This window comes from Halichoeres trimaculatus, unplaced genomic scaffold (assembly GCF_033239565.1).
Source record: "Halichoeres trimaculatus isolate MK-OKI-2021-1 unplaced genomic scaffold, fHalTri1.1 fHalTri1_scaffold_14, whole genome shotgun sequence".
Lineage (NCBI taxonomy): Eukaryota > Metazoa > Chordata > Actinopteri > Labriformes > Labridae > Halichoeres > Halichoeres trimaculatus.
Genome location: NW_027437192.1, coordinates 1,993,988 through 2,010,787, shown reverse-complemented (window position 1 = coordinate 2,010,787; position 16,800 = coordinate 1,993,988). Strand labels below are relative to the sequence as shown.

The window sequence follows — 16,800 nt, the reverse complement described above, 5'->3', positions numbered from 1 at the left end:
ATCTTAATTAAGAATGGACTAGTTTTTCATACGGCTGTTTGGAAAAGGTGTATTCAACATTTATTGATCTGTTTAACTGAACTTCTTTCAGCATGAATCTATATTTAGCTGTCCTCAGCATCAACACAGCGTAGAGTTCGACTGGTGTTCAATGATCCTTTTTTTTTCTTCCACACTGTGAAACTAAAAACATACAAAATATCACAATGATACACTACAATATAAAAACAACTCAATTTATTATTACAAAAGTTAAAACATCAACCAGTTCTCAAAAACAAATATAAATGTACAAAAAAAACGTCAAAATGACCTCGTTTCGCCTGCCAAGGGTGCAAAGCCGGCATGCAACAGGTAATTAGGGCCTGAGCCCGCCAACCAACGGCTGGGTGAGAGCCCTATTGAAACCCTTGTGATTATTATTCTACGCCTTTTTTCTTACGTTTTCAATATTATTTGTTTCTGCCAAAACAATCCAAATTGTGTGCCTTTCGCTTGATAGAAACGAGAACGCGCCTAGCCCCAAATTTGGCATGCCCAAAAAACATGTATGAATCTGCTACTTGCCCAAAACTGAATGCTCCATAGCGCCTCTTAGGGGCTAAAAACTGCAGCCCCTTGGGATACTTTGAGCTACAGCCCTCAAATTTAGTGTGTATAACAAGTATGCCCAGCTCTAAAAAAGTCTCTTACAACTTTCGTGATTTCCAAACGTGAACTTTTCTGTCTGGACCTTAACATCTTAATTTAGCGATTTACAGGCTACGTTTTAGAACGAACTAATCCTAGGTTTTTTTTATTTATCAACTCCAAACTTGGCCTGAGTATACTACACACCGTGAAGATCAATTATCATAATTCAACTTTTATAATTTTTTTGAGTGTGGCTACGAGATCGGTTCAAAGTTCGGAATTTTTAAACTTTGTCCAATCTGCACGGAAACGGACACACATGTTCAGTGTTGGGCCCTGGACGCAGCAATGCTATTATTTTACCCAGAAAGTACAGCACCCCCTAATGGTAATGGTCTGAAAGTAGGAAAACCTATGTTTATAGGGTATGTATTTAAACAAACTAGTCCGAGGTTTTTTCTCAGATCAACTCCAAACTTGGCTAATATATACTAGACACATTAAAGAATAATAATAATAATAGGATTGTTATAATTTTTTGGGGCGTGGCCAAAAATGACCATTTCCCCATTTATTTAAAATCTTAATAGCTCTCTTGTACAATGTTGGATCAGCACCAACATTCACACACAAGTTCAGTGTCACATCCTGATTCTATTTCTACCACTGTTTGCGGAAACAATTATGCTCCATAGCGCCACCAAGGGGCTCAAAATTTGAGATACTTTGAGCTACTGGCCTGAAATTTGGTAGGCACAACAATCATGCCAGGACCTACAAAAAAGTCTATAATGACCATCGTCAATTCTGAACAGAAATTTCACAATTTGGAAGTAAACATAGCATTTTCACGATTTCCAGCCTATGTATCACATTCAATAACTCCCAGGTTCTTCATCTGGTCAACTTTGAACTTGGCTTGTGTACACCACACGCATTGACAATGAAAAGTTGCAAAAGGATTTTTGCTACGTCAAAGGGTGTGGCCACTAATGACTGTCAAAGTTGACCATTTTGGCTGCTTCATGAAAACCTTAATGGCTCTCTAGTACATTGTTTGGTCAAGACCAAAATGCACACAGAGCTTCAGTGTCACAGCCTCAGTGCATTTCTATCACTGGTTGCACCAACATTAATGCTCCATAGCGCCACCCAGGAGCGCAAAACTGCAGCTACTTTGAGCAAAATACACTATAATGAATACAACAACCAGAGCAAATCCAATAAAAACAATACAAAACAAAATTCAACGCTACAAACATTTCATTACTTTATTTCGTTCTCACACAAACCACCATGTTTTTCCTGGTTTCATTCAGGTTTTTCTCATGTTTTCGGCGATGACGACACCTCCGCTACTTATTCAAATTCTGGGGCGACGCCCACCCACAAACTGAAAGCGTACCACACCCCTCTGGTGGTGATTTTAAACTTTACACTACATTGTTTCCTGTTGCTCTCAGATTTACAAAAGCGTTTTTTTAAGAGAACATGACTTTGAAAAACTTTTTTCACAAACATTGCAACTTTATGGTTTCTTTCCTGTGTGGACAGCAGCGTGCCTGCTCAGCCCTTTCCTGTATGAGAATCTGGCATCACAGAGTGAACAACTGTACGGTTTTTCTCCTGTGTGGATGTTACAGTGATCCGTCAGTTGTAAAAGTGTAAAAAATCTTTTACCACACTGTGAGCAGCTGTGAGGTTTTTCTCCTGAGTGAACAAAAGAGTGTGACTTCAGATGTCTCTGTTGTGCAAAACTTCTCCCACACACAGAGCAGGTAAAGGGTTTTTCTCCTGAGTGGACGAAAGAGTGTACCCTCAGATTTCTCTCTTGTGCAAAACTTCTCCCACAGACAGAGCAGATAAAGGGTTTTTCTCCTGAATGACAAAGCAAATGTTCTATTAAACTCTGCTTGCGGGCATATCTTTTACCACACTGTGAGCAGCTGAAAGGTTTTTCTCCTGAGTGAACAAAAGAGTGTCGCCTTAGATATTTCCGTGCTGCAAAACTTCTCCCACAAACAGAGCAGGAAAAGGGTTTCTCTCCTGAGTGGAAATGCATGTGTAGTATTAAGTTTTGCTTGCAGGTGAATGTTTTACCACAATCAGAGCAGACGTGAGGTTTCTCACCTGAATGACGTTTCATGTGTCGTTTTAAATAAATCTTTAAGGTAAATCTTTTTTTGCAAATGAAACAACAGAAAGGCTTCTCTGTTTTGTCTTTATCTTCTAGTTTCTGGAGTTTTTTCTTTTGCTCTGAGCTTGAAGCACATTCAGAGGAGCTTTCTAGATCTTTCCCAGAGTCAAACTTCACATCACTGGAAGTTTCTACGTTCTGCAGTTGGTAGCTTGTAGCACAGTCAGAAAAGCTAAGTGGTGTCTCTACAGTGTTACACTCCATGTCACTGACATGGTTCAGACCTGACTGAGGTTTACTGGACTCCTCCAGGTAATAACTGCTGTCATCAGTATCAGACTCAGAGGGTAACATCTCTTCAGTCTGCTTTTCATGAAGCTGTGAGGACTCGGGTTCCTCTCCTTCTTCTTCTGTGGTTTTTGCTGGGACAGGAGTCAACAGGAACTCAGTGGTTTCCTCCTTCAGTCCATGAAGCTGCTCCGTCTCCTGATGGCTCCATAGTTCCTCCTCTTCCTCCTTGATGTGTGGTGTAAGTTTTACTGGGTTCTCCTGGTCCAGACTGAGGCCCCTCTCCTTCTGCTCACAGGGAACATTTTCAGGACTCACCAAGAGCTGCTGGACGTCTGTGGAGAAGGATGAACACTAAATTCAACCTGTGATTAGCATCTAAATGTATGGAACAGGTGCAAAGTCTATCACGTTTTGACTGTTAGAGAGTAACCTGTGTTTTGGAGTTAAAAGCAACCATGCTAACTAGGGATGGATACTGAATTGGGTACTTTCATAGGTACCGACCGAATTCTGTCAAAAGTATCCGGTACCAATTCAGTTGAAATCAAAAGGTACCATGTTTAGGTACCCAAATGCATCTTTGTTACTGTGATAAAGTGGAGGAGTAAGCGATTATCCATGCTGGACATGAGCATGGCATTGCAAGGTTATATATGGAAGAGGAAATATGTTAAATTGAAAAAGAAAGTGTACTTTATTATTATAAAAATTAATATTTTTACCACATAAACACAAAAAAAGTACAGAAAATTGGTATTGTTGAGTACCGGTACCGATTGCCAGGTACCGGGCATTGGTTCCGTATCGTTTTAAATGTGAAAGGTACCCATCCCTAATGCTAACTGGTGGCTACGGGCGAGTCAGCAGTTAACAGGGTCACACTTTACGCTAAAACACCAGTGACATCTGTGGTTTGTAAATAAATGTGCTGTCTTTACAGATTTTATTTTGCTTATTTGATGAAACAAATTGGTTTGGGGCCGAGGTTGTTACCAAACATAGACTCAACATGGAGAGGAAGTAGTAACTGAAGCTTTAAATTATGATTAAAAAAAAAAAAGATTTTAGGATCAAAGTAAAATGACATAATATGATGAAATAATGAACCAGTCTATAAACCCTGAAACACACAACCATTAATGATTGGCTGCAGTTCTCTGGACGTAGTTTTCTGGTTCTTTTATTGTGAACCTGGTCTCAGACTCAGCAGTCTGTGTGCTCGTTTTGGTTCACAAACCTGGGAGCCGTTTACCATCCGTTAAAGTGATGCTATTAAGTCAAACAATGTGTTTTTGTGGGGTTAACTCTCCCTCGTCGGTTGACCAGCCATTATACTTGGCAGAGCTTCCGCCCCAAGTTGCGCGCGCATCCACCGTTGTTCATATACAAATAATCCCGTTATACTGTCTATGGTTTAAGCTCCTGTTTTAGCCTTTAGCCATTAGCCCGTGTTCAGCCATTATTTTGTGTTTTATGTCTCGAGCCTGTTTAACCTTTAAGCTCCTGTTTTTGCCTTTAGCATGAATAAAGTCACTACAGTGGACACCAGAGGGACAGTTTGGGATCAGGAGCAGCTTCCTAAACAATCTAAAGGAAATACATGAAAAGAAATGAGCTCAAACCTGCTCTGTGTAAGCGGACTTCAGGGTTATAAACAGCTTCAAGAAGCTTCTGTTGTCTCTGGTTCTCCTCTTTAGATCGACAGAGCTGCTCCTCGTACTCTGCTATCGTTCTTTCAAACAGCTCAAAGATCTCTTCAGCAGCTGCACTCAGCCTCTGGCTAATAAATCCTCTCACTGTTTGAGCTTTAGACATTTTTTCCCGACGATCAATAACTCATCACATCCAGAAACACCTCGTTCAACTCCGTCAGATCCTCGCATTTATTCACACCGGAAGCTAGAAACGCTTCGTGCGTTGACGTCACTGGACTTCTTCTGTTCTTGTCATTTTCAGGGTTGGCAAACAGCGTCTGGTGCATTACCGCCACCTACTGATGTGGAGTTTAGATGGAACTATAACCTACTTTCTCTAATGTGCAAAAATTAAAGTAAATCAACAAAAACAACAAAGGATCAAATAAAATGATTCATTCTTCTTTTACTCTGCTGGTATACACGGGAAAAACTGAAATTAAAACCCTGTCTGTAAGTCTTATCTTAATTAAGAATGGACTCGTTTTTCATACGGCTGTTTGGAAAAGGTGTATTCAACATTTATTGATCAGTTTAACTGAACTTCTTTCAGCATGAATCTATATGTAGCTGTCCTCAGCATCAACACAGCGTAGAGTTCGACTGGTGTTCAATGATCCTTTTTTTTTCTTCCACACTGTGAAACTGAAAACATACAAAATATCACAATGACATGATACACTACAATATAAAAACAACTCAATTTATTATTACAAAAGTTAAAACATCAACCAGTTCGCAAAAACAAATATAAATGTACAAAAAAAACGTCAAAATGACCTCGTTTCGCCTGCCAAGAGTGCAAAGCTGGTGTATATAACAAGTACGCCCAGCTCTAAAAAAAAGTATCTTACGACTTTCGTGATTTCCAAACGTGAACTTTGCTGTCTGGACCTAAACATCTTAATTTAGCGATTTACAGGCTACGTTTTAGAACGAACTAGGTTTTTTCACTTATCAATACCAAACTTGGCCTGAGTATACTACACACCGTGAAGATCAATAATCATAATTCAACTTTTATAATTTTTTTGGGTGTGGCTACAAGATCGGCTCAAAGTTCAGAATTTTTAAACTTTGTCCAATCTGCACGAAAACGGACACACATGTTCAGTGTTGGGCCCTGGACGCAGCAATGCTGTTATTTTACCCAGAAAGTACAGCACCCCCTATTGGTAATGGTCTGAAAGTAGGAAAACCTATGTTTATAGGGTACGTATTTAAACAAACTAGTCCGAGGTTTTTTCTCAGATCAACTCCAAACTTGGCTAATATATACTAGACACATTAAAGAATAAGAATAATAATAGGATTGTTATAATTTTTTGGGGCGCGGCCAAAAATGACCATTTCCCCATTAATTTAAAATCTTAATAGCTCTCTTGCACAATGTTGGATCAGCACCAACATTCACACACAAGTTCAGTGTCACATCCTGATTCTATTTCTTCCACTGTTTGCAGAAACAATTATGCTCTATAGCGCCACCAAGGGGCTCACAATTTTAGCTACTTTGAGCTACTGGCCTGAAATTTGGTAGGCACAACAATCATGCCAAGACCTACAAAAAAGTCTATAATGACCATCGTCAGTTCTGAACAGAAATGTCACAATATGGACGTAAACATTGCATTTTGACGATTTCCAGCCTATGTATCACATTCAACAACTCCCAGGTTCTTCATCTGGTAAACTTTGAACTTGGCCTGTGTACACCACACGCATTGACAATGAAAAGTTGCAAAAGGATTTTTGCTACGTCAAAGGGTGTGGCCACTAATGACTGTCAAACTTGACCATTTTGGCTGCTTCATGAAAACCTTCATGGCTCTCTAGTACATTGTTTGATCAAGACCAAAATGCACACAGAGCTTCAGTGTCACAGCCTCAGTGCATTTCTATCAGTGGTTGCACTAACATTAATGCTCCATAGCGCCACCCAGGAGCGCAAAACTGCAGCTACTTTGAGCAACGGGCATCAAATGTTTGGGCCATAACCCTCAAGCCCAGACCTGTGGCTGTTGGCTGAGCCACATTTTGCTGCTCAAGTGGCAGCTGGGACATGCTCCGATTGGCGAGCATCGGGCGAGGGCCCGCTCATCGCTGCTTGCAGTTTTAATCTTTTCTTTGCAACTGCTTGATGATACAAAATACACTATAATGAATACAACAACCAGAGCAAATCCAATAAAAAAAATACAAAACAAAATTCAACGCTACAAACATTTCATTACTTTATTTCGTTCTCACACAAACCACCATGTGCTCCTGGTTTCATTCAGGTTTTTCTCATGTTTTTGGCGATGACGACACCTCCGCTACTTATTCAAATTCTGGGGCGACGCCCACCCACAAACTGAAAGTGTACCACACCCCTCTGGTGGCGATTTTAAACTTTACACTACATTGTTTCCTGTTGCTCTCAGATTTACAAAAGCGTTTTTTTAAGAGAACATGACTTTAAAAAACTTTTTTCACAAACATTGCAACTTTATGGTTTCTTTCCTGTGTGGACAGCAGCGTGCCTGCTCAGCCCTTTCCTGTATGAGAATCTGGCATCACAGAGTGAACAACTGTACGGTTTTTCTCCTGTGTGGATGTTACAGTGATCCGTCAGTTGTAAAAGTGTAAAAAATCTTTTACCACACTGTGAGCAGCTGTGAGGTTTTTCTCCTGAGTGAACAAAAGAGTGTGACTTCAGATGTCTCTGTTGTGCAAAACTTCTCCCACAGACAGAGCAGACAAAGGGTTTTTCTCCTGAGTGGACGAAAGAGTGTACCCTCAGATTTCTCTCTTGTGCAAAACTTCTCCCACAGACAGAGCAGATAAAGGGTTTTTCTCCTGAATGACAAAGCAAATGTTCTATTAAACTCTGCTTGCGGGCATATCTTTTACCACACTGTGAGCAGCTGAAAGGTTTTTCTCCTGAGTGAACAAAAGAGTGTCGCCTTAGATATTTCCGTGCTGCAAAACTTCTCCCACAAACAGAGCAGATAAAGGGTTTCTCTCCTGAGTGGAAATGCATGTGTAGTATTAAGTTTTGCTTGCAGGTGAATGTTTTACCACAATCAGAGCAGACGTGAGGTTTCTCACCTGAATGACGTTTCATGTGTCGTTTTAAATAAATCTTTAAGGTAAATCTTTTTTTGCAAATGAAACAACAGAAAGGCTTCTCCATTTTGTCTTTATCTTCTAGTTTCTGGAGTTTTTTCTTTTGCTCTGAGCTTGAAGCACATTCAGAGGAGCTTTCTAGATTTTTCCAAGAGTCACACTTCACATCACTGGAAGTTTCTACGTTCTGCAGTTGGTAGCTTGTAGCACAGTCAGAAAAGCTAAGTGGTGTCTCTACAGTGTTACACTCCATGTCACTGACATGGTTCAGACCTGACTGAGGTTTACTGGACTCCTCCAGGTAATAACTGCTGTCATCAGTCTCAGATTCAGAGGGTAACATCTCTTCGGTCTGCTTTTCATGAAGCTGTGAGGACTCAGGTTCCTCTCCTTCTTCTTCTGTGGTTTTTGCTGGGACAGGAGTCAACAGGAACTCAGTGGTTTCCTCCTTCAGTCCATGAAGCTGCTCCGTCTCCTGATGGCTCCACAGTTCCTCCTGTTCCTCCTTGATGTGTGGTGTAAGTTCTCCTGGGTCCTCCTGGTCCAGACTGAGGCCCCTCTCCTTCTGCTCACAGGGAACATTTTCAGGACTCACCAAGAGCTGCTGGACGTCTGTGGAGAAGGATGAACACTAAATTCAACCTGTGATTAGCATCCAAATGTATGGAACAGGTGCAAAGTCTATCACGTTTTGACTGTTAGAGAGTGACCTGTGTTTTGGAGTTAAAAGCAACCATGCTAACTAGGGATGGATACTGAATTGGGTACTTTCATAGGTACCGACCGAATTCTGTCAAAAGTATCCGGTACCAATTCAGTTGAAATCAAAAGGTACCATGTTTAGGTACCCAAATGCATCTTTGTTACTGTGATAAAGTGGAGGAGTAAGCGATTATCCATGCTGGACATGAGCATGGCATTGCAAGGTTATATATGGAAGAGGAAATATGTTAAATTGAAAAAGAAAGTGTACTTTATTATTATAAAAATTAATATTTTTACCACATAAACACAAAAAAAGTACAGAAAATTGGTATTGTTGAGTACCGGTACCGATGGCCAGGTACCGGGCATTGGTTCAGTATCGTTTTAAATGTGAAAGGTACCCATCCCTAATGCTAACTGGTGGCTACGGGCGAGTCAGCAGTTAACAGGGTCACACTTTACGCTAAAACACCAGTGACGTCTGTGGTTTGTAAATAAATGTGCTGTCTTTACAGATTTTATTTTGCTTATTTGATGAAACAAATTGGTTTGGGGCCGAGGTTGTTACCAAACATAGACTCAACATGGAGAGGAAGTAGTAACTGAAGCTTTAAATTATGATAAAAAAAAAAAAGAGATTTTAGGATCAAAGTAAAATGACATAATATGATGAAATCATGAACCAGTCTATAAACCCTGAAACACACAACCATTAATGATTGGCTGCAGTTCTCTGGACGTAGTTTTCTGGTTCTTTTATCATGAACCTGGTCTCAGACTCAGCAGTCTGTGTGCTCGTTTTGGTTCACAAACCTGGGAGCCGTTTACCATCCGTTAAAGTGATGCTATTAAGTCAAACAATGTGTTTTTGTGGGGTTAACTCTCCCTCGTCGGTTGACCAGCCATTATACTCCGCAGAGCTTCCGCCCCAAGTTGCGCGCGCATCCACCGTTGTTCATAAACAAATAATTCCTTTATACTGTCTATGGTTTTAGCTCCTGTTTAAGCCTTTAGCCATTAGCCCGTGTTCAGCCATTATTTTGTGTTTTATGTCTCGAGCCTGTTTAACCTTTAAGCTCCTGTTTTAGCCGTTAGCATGAATAAAGTCACTACAGAGGACACCAGAGGGACAGTTTGGGATCAGGAGCAGCTTCCTAAACAATCTAAAGGAAATACATGAAAAGAAATGAGCTCAAACCTGCTCTGTGTAAGCGGACTTCAGGGTTATAAACAGCTTCCAGAAGCTTCTGTTGTCTCTGGTTCTCCTCTTTAGATCGACAGAGCTGCTCCTCGTACTCTGCTATCGTTCTTTCAAACAGCTCAAAGATCTCTTCAGCAGCTGCACTCAGTCTCTGGATGATCAAACCTCTCACTGTTTGGACTTTAGACATTTTTTCCCGACGGTCAATAACTCATCACATCCAGAAACACCTCGTTCAACTCCGTCAGATCCTCGCATTTATTCACACCGGAAGCTAGAAACGCTTCGTGCATTGACGTCACTGGACTTCTTCTTCGCTTGTCATTTTCAGGGTTGGCAAACAGCGTCTGGTGCATTACCGCCACCTACTGATTTGGAGTTTAGATGGAACTATAACCTACTTTCTCTAATGAGCAAAAATTAAAGTAAATCAACAAAAACAACAAAGGATCAAATAAAATGATTCATTCTTCTTTTACTCTGCTGGTATACACGGGAAAAACTGAAATTAAAACCCTGTCTGTAAGTCTTATCTTAATTAAGAATGGCCTTGTTTTTCATTCGGCTGTTTGGAAAAGGTGAATTCAACATTTATTGATCAGTTTAACTGAACTTCTTTCAGCATGAATCTATATGTAGCTGTCCTCAGCATCAACACAGCGTAGAGTTCGACTGGTGTTCAATGATCCTTTTTTTTTTCTTCCACACTGTGAAACTAAAAACATACAAAATATCACAATGACATGATACACTACAATATAAAAACAACTCAATTTATTATTACAAAAGTTAAAACATCAACCAGTTCTCAAAAACAAATATAAATGTACAAAAAAAAAAAAAACGTCAAAATGACCTCGTTTCGCCTGCCAAGGGTGCAAAGCTGGTGTGTATAACAAGTACACCCAGCTCTAAAAAAAAAGTCTCTTACGACTTTCGTGATTTCCAAACGTGAACTTTGCTGTCTGGACCTAAACATCTTAATTTAGCGATTTACAGGCTACGTATTAGAACGAACTAGGTTTTTTCACTTTTCAATCCAAACTTGGCCTGAGTATACTACACACCGTGAAGATCAATAATCATAATTCAATTTTTATAATTTTTTTGAGTGTGGCTACAAGATCGGCTCAAAGTTCGGAATTCTAAACTTTGTCCAATCTGCACGAAAACAGAGAAACATGTTCAGTGTTGGGCCCTGGACGCAGCAATGCCATTATTTACCCAGAAAGTACAGCGCCCCCTAATGGTAATGGTCTGAAAGTGGGAAAACTTACATTTATAGGGTACGTATTTGAACGAACTAATCAGAGGTTTTTTTCTCAGATCAACTCCAAACTTGGCTAATATATACTAGACACATTAAAGAATAATAATAATAATAGGATTGTTATAATTTTTGGGGGCGTGGCCAAAAATGACCATTTCCCATTTATTTAAAATCTTAATAGCTCTCTTGTACAATGTTGGATCAGCACCAAAATTCACACACAAGTTCACTGTCACATCCTGATTCTATTTCTTCCGCTGTTTGCGGAAACAATTATGCTCCATAGCGCCACCAAGGGGCTCAAAATTTTAGCTACTTTGAGCTACTGGCCTGAAATTTGGTAGGCACAACAATCATGCCAAGACCTACAAAAAGTCTTTCGAGGGCTAGCTCATCGCTGCTTGCAGTTTTAATCTTTTTTTTTTAACTGCTTGATGATACAAAATACAATATAATAAATACAACAACCAGAGCAAATCCAATAAAAACAAAACAAAACAAAATTCAATGCTACAACATTTCATTACTTTATTTCGTTCTCACACAAACCACCATGTTTCTCCTGGTTTCATTCAGGTTTTTCTCATGTTTTTGGCGATGACGACACCTCCGCTGCTTATTCAAATTCTGGGGCGACGCCCCCCCACAAACTGAAAGCGTACCACACCACTCTGGTGGTGATTTTAAACTTTACACTACATTGTTTTCTGTTGCTCTCAGATTTACAAAAGTGTTTTTTTAAGAGAACATGACTTTGAAAAACTTTTTTCACAAACATTGCAACTTTAAGGTTTCCTCCCTGTGTGGACAGCAGCGTGCCTGCTCGGCCCTCTCCTGTATGAGAATCTGGCATCACAGATTTTTTCTCCTGAGTGGAGGAAATAGTGTGACTTCAGATTTCTCTGTTGTGCAAAACTTCTCCCACAAACTGTGCAGATAAAGGGTTTTTCTCCTGAATGACAAAGCATGTGTTCTTTTAAAGTTTGCTTGCGGGTAAATCTTTTACCACACTGTGAGCAGCTGTGAGGTTTTTCTCCTGAGTGAACAAGAGAGTGTTTCCTCAGATTTTGCTGGTGTGCAAAAATTTTCCCACAAACAGAGCAGGTAAAGGGTTTCTCACTTGAATGATGTGTCATGTGTCGTTTTAAATATCTCTTCAAGGTAAATCTTTTTTTGCAAATGAAACAACAGAAAGGCTTCTCCTTTTTGTCTTTATCATCTAGTTTCTGGAGTTTTTTCTTTTGCTCTGAGCTTGAAGCACATTCAGAGGAGCTTTCTAGATTTTTCCCAGTCACACTTCACATCACTGGAAGTTTCTACGTTCTGCAGTTGGTAGCTTGTAGCACAGTGAGAAAAGCTAAGTGGTGTTTGTACAGTGTTACACTCCATGTCACTGACATGGGTCAGACCTGACTGAGGTTTACTGGACTCCTCCAGGTAATAACTGCTGTCATCAGTCTCAGATTCAGAGGGTAACATCTCTTCAGTCTGCTTTTCATGAAGCTGTGAGGACTCAGGTTCCTCTCCTTCTTCTTCTGTGGTTTTTGCTGGGACAGGAGTCAACAGGAACTCAGTGGTTTCCTCCTTCAGTCCATGAAGCTGCTCCGTCTCCTGATGGCTCCACAGTTCCTCCTGTTCCTCTTTGGTGTGTGCTGGTTCTCCTGGGTCCTCCTGGTCCAGACTGAGGCCCCTCTCCTTCTGCTCACAGGGAACATTTTCAGGACTCACCAAGAGCTGCTGGACGTCTGTGGAGAAGGATGAAAAACAAACCAGGGTTTGTGTTAGCCTTTAGCTGTTTTTACCTTTTAGCTCCTGTTTTAGCCTTTAGCTTGTGCTCTATCTCTCTCCTGTTTCTCTCTATTTTGCTACTATTTCCTTTTTCTTTCTGACAGTTAGGCTCCAGTGTCCACCTTTATCACAAAATTAATCACAGAAATCGTTTTCAGCAGAGAAAAACACAGAACTCTCTTTTGCCTACATAACTTCAACATAAAACATAAAATGTTGAAACAGCTGTCAAGATAACAAGAAGAGAAAAAACAAAGTAAACAGGTTCTTACTCGATCTGAGTATAGTTAAAATAAAGAATAAAGTCTCAGGGCATTTTTACTAGACTTAAGAAATAAGGGTTTCTTGTATAGATTCAGTTCCTTCTCCCATCCGTTGATGTGGGGTTTGACCTCGAGGAATTTGCATCTCTGAATGAAAAATTTACCGAGCATAATTAAATTGTTTAACAAGAAGTCCATGTTTTTTTTTTCTGTAGCTGTACTCTGACTTTAATAAACATCCAGCTCAGCTGTTGTAAAGTGGTTTGTTTGGTTACCATCTGGCTTCCAAAAGTTAAGCAAAAATCCAAAATGTGTTCCCACTCAAAGAAAATATTTTCCACAGTTTCAGTGTTTCTTTAACAAAATTCACATGTACTATTTTCTAAATAAATCTTATGTGTAGGAAATGGTTAGTAGGATATATATCATATCAGATATCATAAATAAAACTGCATTTACAATTTACAATAAGTATTTAATTTTGTACTTTACAGATGGGCAAACATTTATTTTCATTTATTCTCCAAACGTTGTGCCATTTAATTTAAATTAAAACTTCTGTCCCCCACCACATATGTATTTATTTGAATTAGAGTTTCAGAGTATTTTTTATTATTATTATTATTTTTAGTTTTTCATACCCAACCTTGTTTTATCTGTAACTCTGCTTGATTTCTCACTTTATTTGTGGATGCCTTTATAATTACGTAACCCTCTGTGTTCTGTGATTGTTGTTATGTTTCTTTTTTTTTTATTTCACCTTGTTTTGTTTTTTTATGCCATGGAACAGAAAGTACCTTGTTCGAAAAAAAAAAAAAAAAATAATAATAATAATAATAATAATAATAATAATAATAATAATAAATAAATAAATAAATAAATAAATAAATAAATAAATAAATAAATAAATAAAACTGCAGTCGCTTCCGTCGCTTCGTCGTTTCCTGCTCACATGACACAGAACCGACCAATCAGACACGAGAATCAAACTCGAGCTTAATGCAAAAAAAACTAGGAAATCACATTCCTTGTGGGAAATATGTTTAAGCATCTTACTTCGGTAAAGTCTCATCGTATATTTTAAATTATATTAAAGTAGATTTTTATTGATTTTAATTAATTCCGAGCTCTGAAATAACCGTTAGTGACGCTCCAGCCCGCGAGGTGGCGGGAACAGGCCCACTAGCTGCGTTCCAGTAGGATAACAGAGGAATAGAAACAACTTCCGGTGTAGTCCTGTAGTTACTGCTTGGTCTGTGAAGTTTACCTGCATGCTAACCTTTATAGCTACTCACTGCTAGCGTTAAAGAAACATTAGGATAACCTACATTAGCCTGTAGCTTTGGAAAAACTCGCTAACACGGAGTTTGTGCGGCCTAGCTCTCCCGCTAACAGCTACAGCTAGCACAGTTAGCAGGCTGGAGCTAAAACACGCTTTAATTCACAGCGAGGCTGTTTAAAACGAGGTGTAAAATGTCTAAACTCCAAACACCGAGAGGATTTATCAACCAGAGGCTGAGTGCAGCTGCTGAAGAGATCTTTGAGCTGTTTGAAAGAACCATAGCAGCGTACGAAGAGCAGCTCTGTCGATCTAAAGAGGATCAACAGAAACTTCTGGAAGCTGTCTACAACCCCGTCCGCTTACACAGAGCAGGTTTGGGCTCTTTTATTTTTAATTTCTTTGGAAACAGGGTTACAAAAGGCTGCATAAAAAAGAGAAACGCTTCCTTTTTAAATCTTTAATGAATTTGTAAAAGTAGAGAACAACCAATGGCCAGTTTCCAGTCAATATTACCCATCATGCATTGTGATGCTAAGGGAAGGCCGAGAAATACATATTTACTTTACTTTTTGACCAGAAACAAGTTGTTTCAAGAAAGATTAAATCAGTCAAGGCAGATTTTTACACTACTGCTTAGTTTTAACTGTGTTGTTCGGTGACAGCTTGGTTCTTTCGAAGTATGTAGTAAAGTTTCATTGGATTAAAGTGACACTGAGTTAGAGATAATACATAAATGCGGAAAATATCTCTCCACGTGTGACAGATTTTCTTGAACTTTTATATTTTTCATCCTTCTCCACAGACGTCCAGCAGCTCTTGGTGGGTTCTGTTCATGCAACCAGTGAGCAGAAGGAGAGAGGCCTCAATCTGGACCAGGAGGACTCAACAGGACCACCACTCATCAAAGAAGAACAGGAGGAACTGTGGAGCCATCAGGAGATGGGGATTCATGGACTGAAGGAGCAGGAAACCGCTGAGTTCCTGTGGACTGTCCCTGCGAAGACTGAAGAAGAAGAAGAAGAGGAGGAGGAGGAGGAGGAGTCCTCACAAATTCTTGAAAACCAGACTGAAGAGACGTTGCCCTCTGAATCTGAGACTGATGACAGCAGTTATTACCTGGAGGAGCTAACACCGGTTAGCTTCTCTGAGTGTGCTACAAACCCTTGCAAAAAGGAACCAGAGCGTGACTCTAGAAAGATCCAGAACAATGAGAAAACCTTCAGCTGCTCAGTTTGTGGTAAAAGTTTCAAAAAGAAAGCAAATCTGTTCAAACACCGACAAACTCACAAAGGAGACGATGGACGTATGTCAGGACTAAACCAACTGCAAAAAGAAGAAGCAGCTGTCAGTGATGAGAAGTTTGACTCTGAGAAAAACCTAGAAAGCTCCTCTGAATGTGCTTCAAACTCAGAACAAAAGAATTTGAAAGAACCCCAGACTCTGAATGAAACACAAAAAGAAGACAAACCTTTCGCTTGCTCAGTTTGCAAAGGAAGATTTACCACCAAGGATCATTTAACACGACACATGGATTGTCATTCAAGCGAAAAGCCGTTCTGTTGCTCAGTTTGTGGCCGAACATTTCTTCGAAAGAGTTATTTAAAACAGCATATGATTTATCACTCAGGCGAAAAACCTTACAGCTGCTCACAGTGCGGTAAAAAATTTCTCAGACCTTCACGGCTGAGGGAACACGCTGCCAACCACACAGGAGAGAAACTCTTCTGTTGCACAGTTTGTGGTAAAAGTTTTTTTCAGATGCGTTATTTGAAGCAGCACATGTTTTGTCATTCTGGAGAAAAACCTCACAGCTGCTCATATTGTGGTAAAAGATTTCTCAAACCTTCAAAACTGAGGGAACATGAAGTCAGGCACACAGGAAAGAAACCATTTCATTGCAACATTTGTGATAAAAGTTTCACTCGGGGAGATTTGTTTAAAAAACATGCATGTGATGCTGAGAGCAGCAGAAAAAAATGAAACATGGGGAATCATGTTGAAATCACAAAAACAAGTAGAGCTGTTGATGGTTTCTCCATCCTGCTGCTTGTTTTCTTTTTGGACTGGCTCTGGTTTTGATTTCTCTGAATGTCTGCGATATCTTACGTTGTCTGTTTTTCATCCTGAAAGTCTTGTATACGCTTTGAGCAGGGCTATGCTCAGAATAAAGTGACTCATATATACTCCTATATTTTGAGGTCTTTTCTGATGTTTGGTAACAGCTCTTCTTCTTCTTATGTTTGTGGAAGCAAAGATCAAGTTGAAATGATGTTAAAGTCAAACTAAAGAGGTGATTTCCTTCTTAAACTTCTGAAAGGGTTTGGTTTGTGGATGGTCAAGAGCAGAAAGTTCACAAATAAGACAAAAGGAATCAAAAGAGTTAGGCCCTGAAGTACAAAGGAAGTCAAAATATCACACCAAAGTC

General features: G+C 39.7%; 3 protein-coding genes across 3 annotated transcripts; 1 reads left to right on the top strand and 2 right to left on the bottom strand.

Moving 5' to 3' along the window:
- Positions 1 to 222: 222 nt before the first annotated feature.
- LOC141802541 (uncharacterized) lies at positions 223 to 4,876 on the bottom strand. Its single transcript, XM_074686078.1, has 2 exons — positions 4,684 to 4,876; positions 223 to 3,393 (listed from the first exon to the last, which is right to left on the bottom strand). Exons 1-2 carry the CDS (start codon positions 4,874 to 4,876, stop codon positions 2,162 to 2,164), a joined length of 1,425 nt encoding a protein of 474 aa, XP_074542179.1. The 3' UTR covers positions 223 to 2,161.
- A 1,955-nt stretch (positions 4,877 to 6,831) lies between these two features.
- LOC141802540 (uncharacterized) lies at positions 6,832 to 10,057 on the bottom strand. Its single transcript, XM_074686077.1, has 2 exons — positions 9,770 to 10,057; positions 6,832 to 8,478 (listed from the first exon to the last, which is right to left on the bottom strand). Exons 1-2 carry the CDS (start codon positions 9,960 to 9,962, stop codon positions 7,247 to 7,249), a joined length of 1,425 nt encoding a protein of 474 aa, XP_074542178.1. The 5' UTR covers positions 9,963 to 10,057; the 3' UTR covers positions 6,832 to 7,246.
- Positions 10,058 to 14,267: 4,210 nt separating this feature from the next.
- On the top strand, positions 14,268 to 16,556 carry LOC141802543 (uncharacterized). The gene is made up of 2 exons (XM_074686080.1): positions 14,268 to 14,747; positions 15,178 to 16,556. The coding sequence occupies exons 1-2, from the start codon at positions 14,567 to 14,569 to the stop codon at positions 16,353 to 16,355; spliced, it is 1,359 nt and encodes a 452-aa protein (XP_074542181.1). The 5' UTR covers positions 14,268 to 14,566; the 3' UTR covers positions 16,356 to 16,556.
- The last annotated feature ends 244 nt before the right edge of the window (positions 16,557 to 16,800 follow it).

Excerpts from the sequence above, each read along its gene's own strand:
- LOC141802540 (XM_074686077.1), bottom strand. The coding sequence starts at position 9,962 with ATGTCTAAAGTCCAAACAGTGAGAGGTTTGATCATCCAGAGACTGAGT. Across the intron at positions 8,479-9,769 it reads AGTCCGCTTACACAGAGCAG|ACGTCCAGCAGCTCTTGGTG; the intron begins GTTTGAGCTCAT and ends CCTTCTCCACAG.
- LOC141802543 (XM_074686080.1), top strand. The coding sequence starts at position 14,567 with ATGTCTAAACTCCAAACACCGAGAGGATTTATCAACCAGAGGCTGAGT. Across the intron at positions 14,748-15,177 it reads CGTCCGCTTACACAGAGCAG|ACGTCCAGCAGCTCTTGGTG; the intron begins GTTTGGGCTCTT and ends CCTTCTCCACAG.
- LOC141802541 (XM_074686078.1), bottom strand. The coding sequence starts at position 4,876 with ATGTCTAAAGCTCAAACAGTGAGAGGATTTATTAGCCAGAGGCTGAGT. Across the intron at positions 3,394-4,683 it reads AGTCCGCTTACACAGAGCAG|ACGTCCAGCAGCTCTTGGTG; the intron begins GTTTGAGCTCAT and ends CCTTCTCCACAG.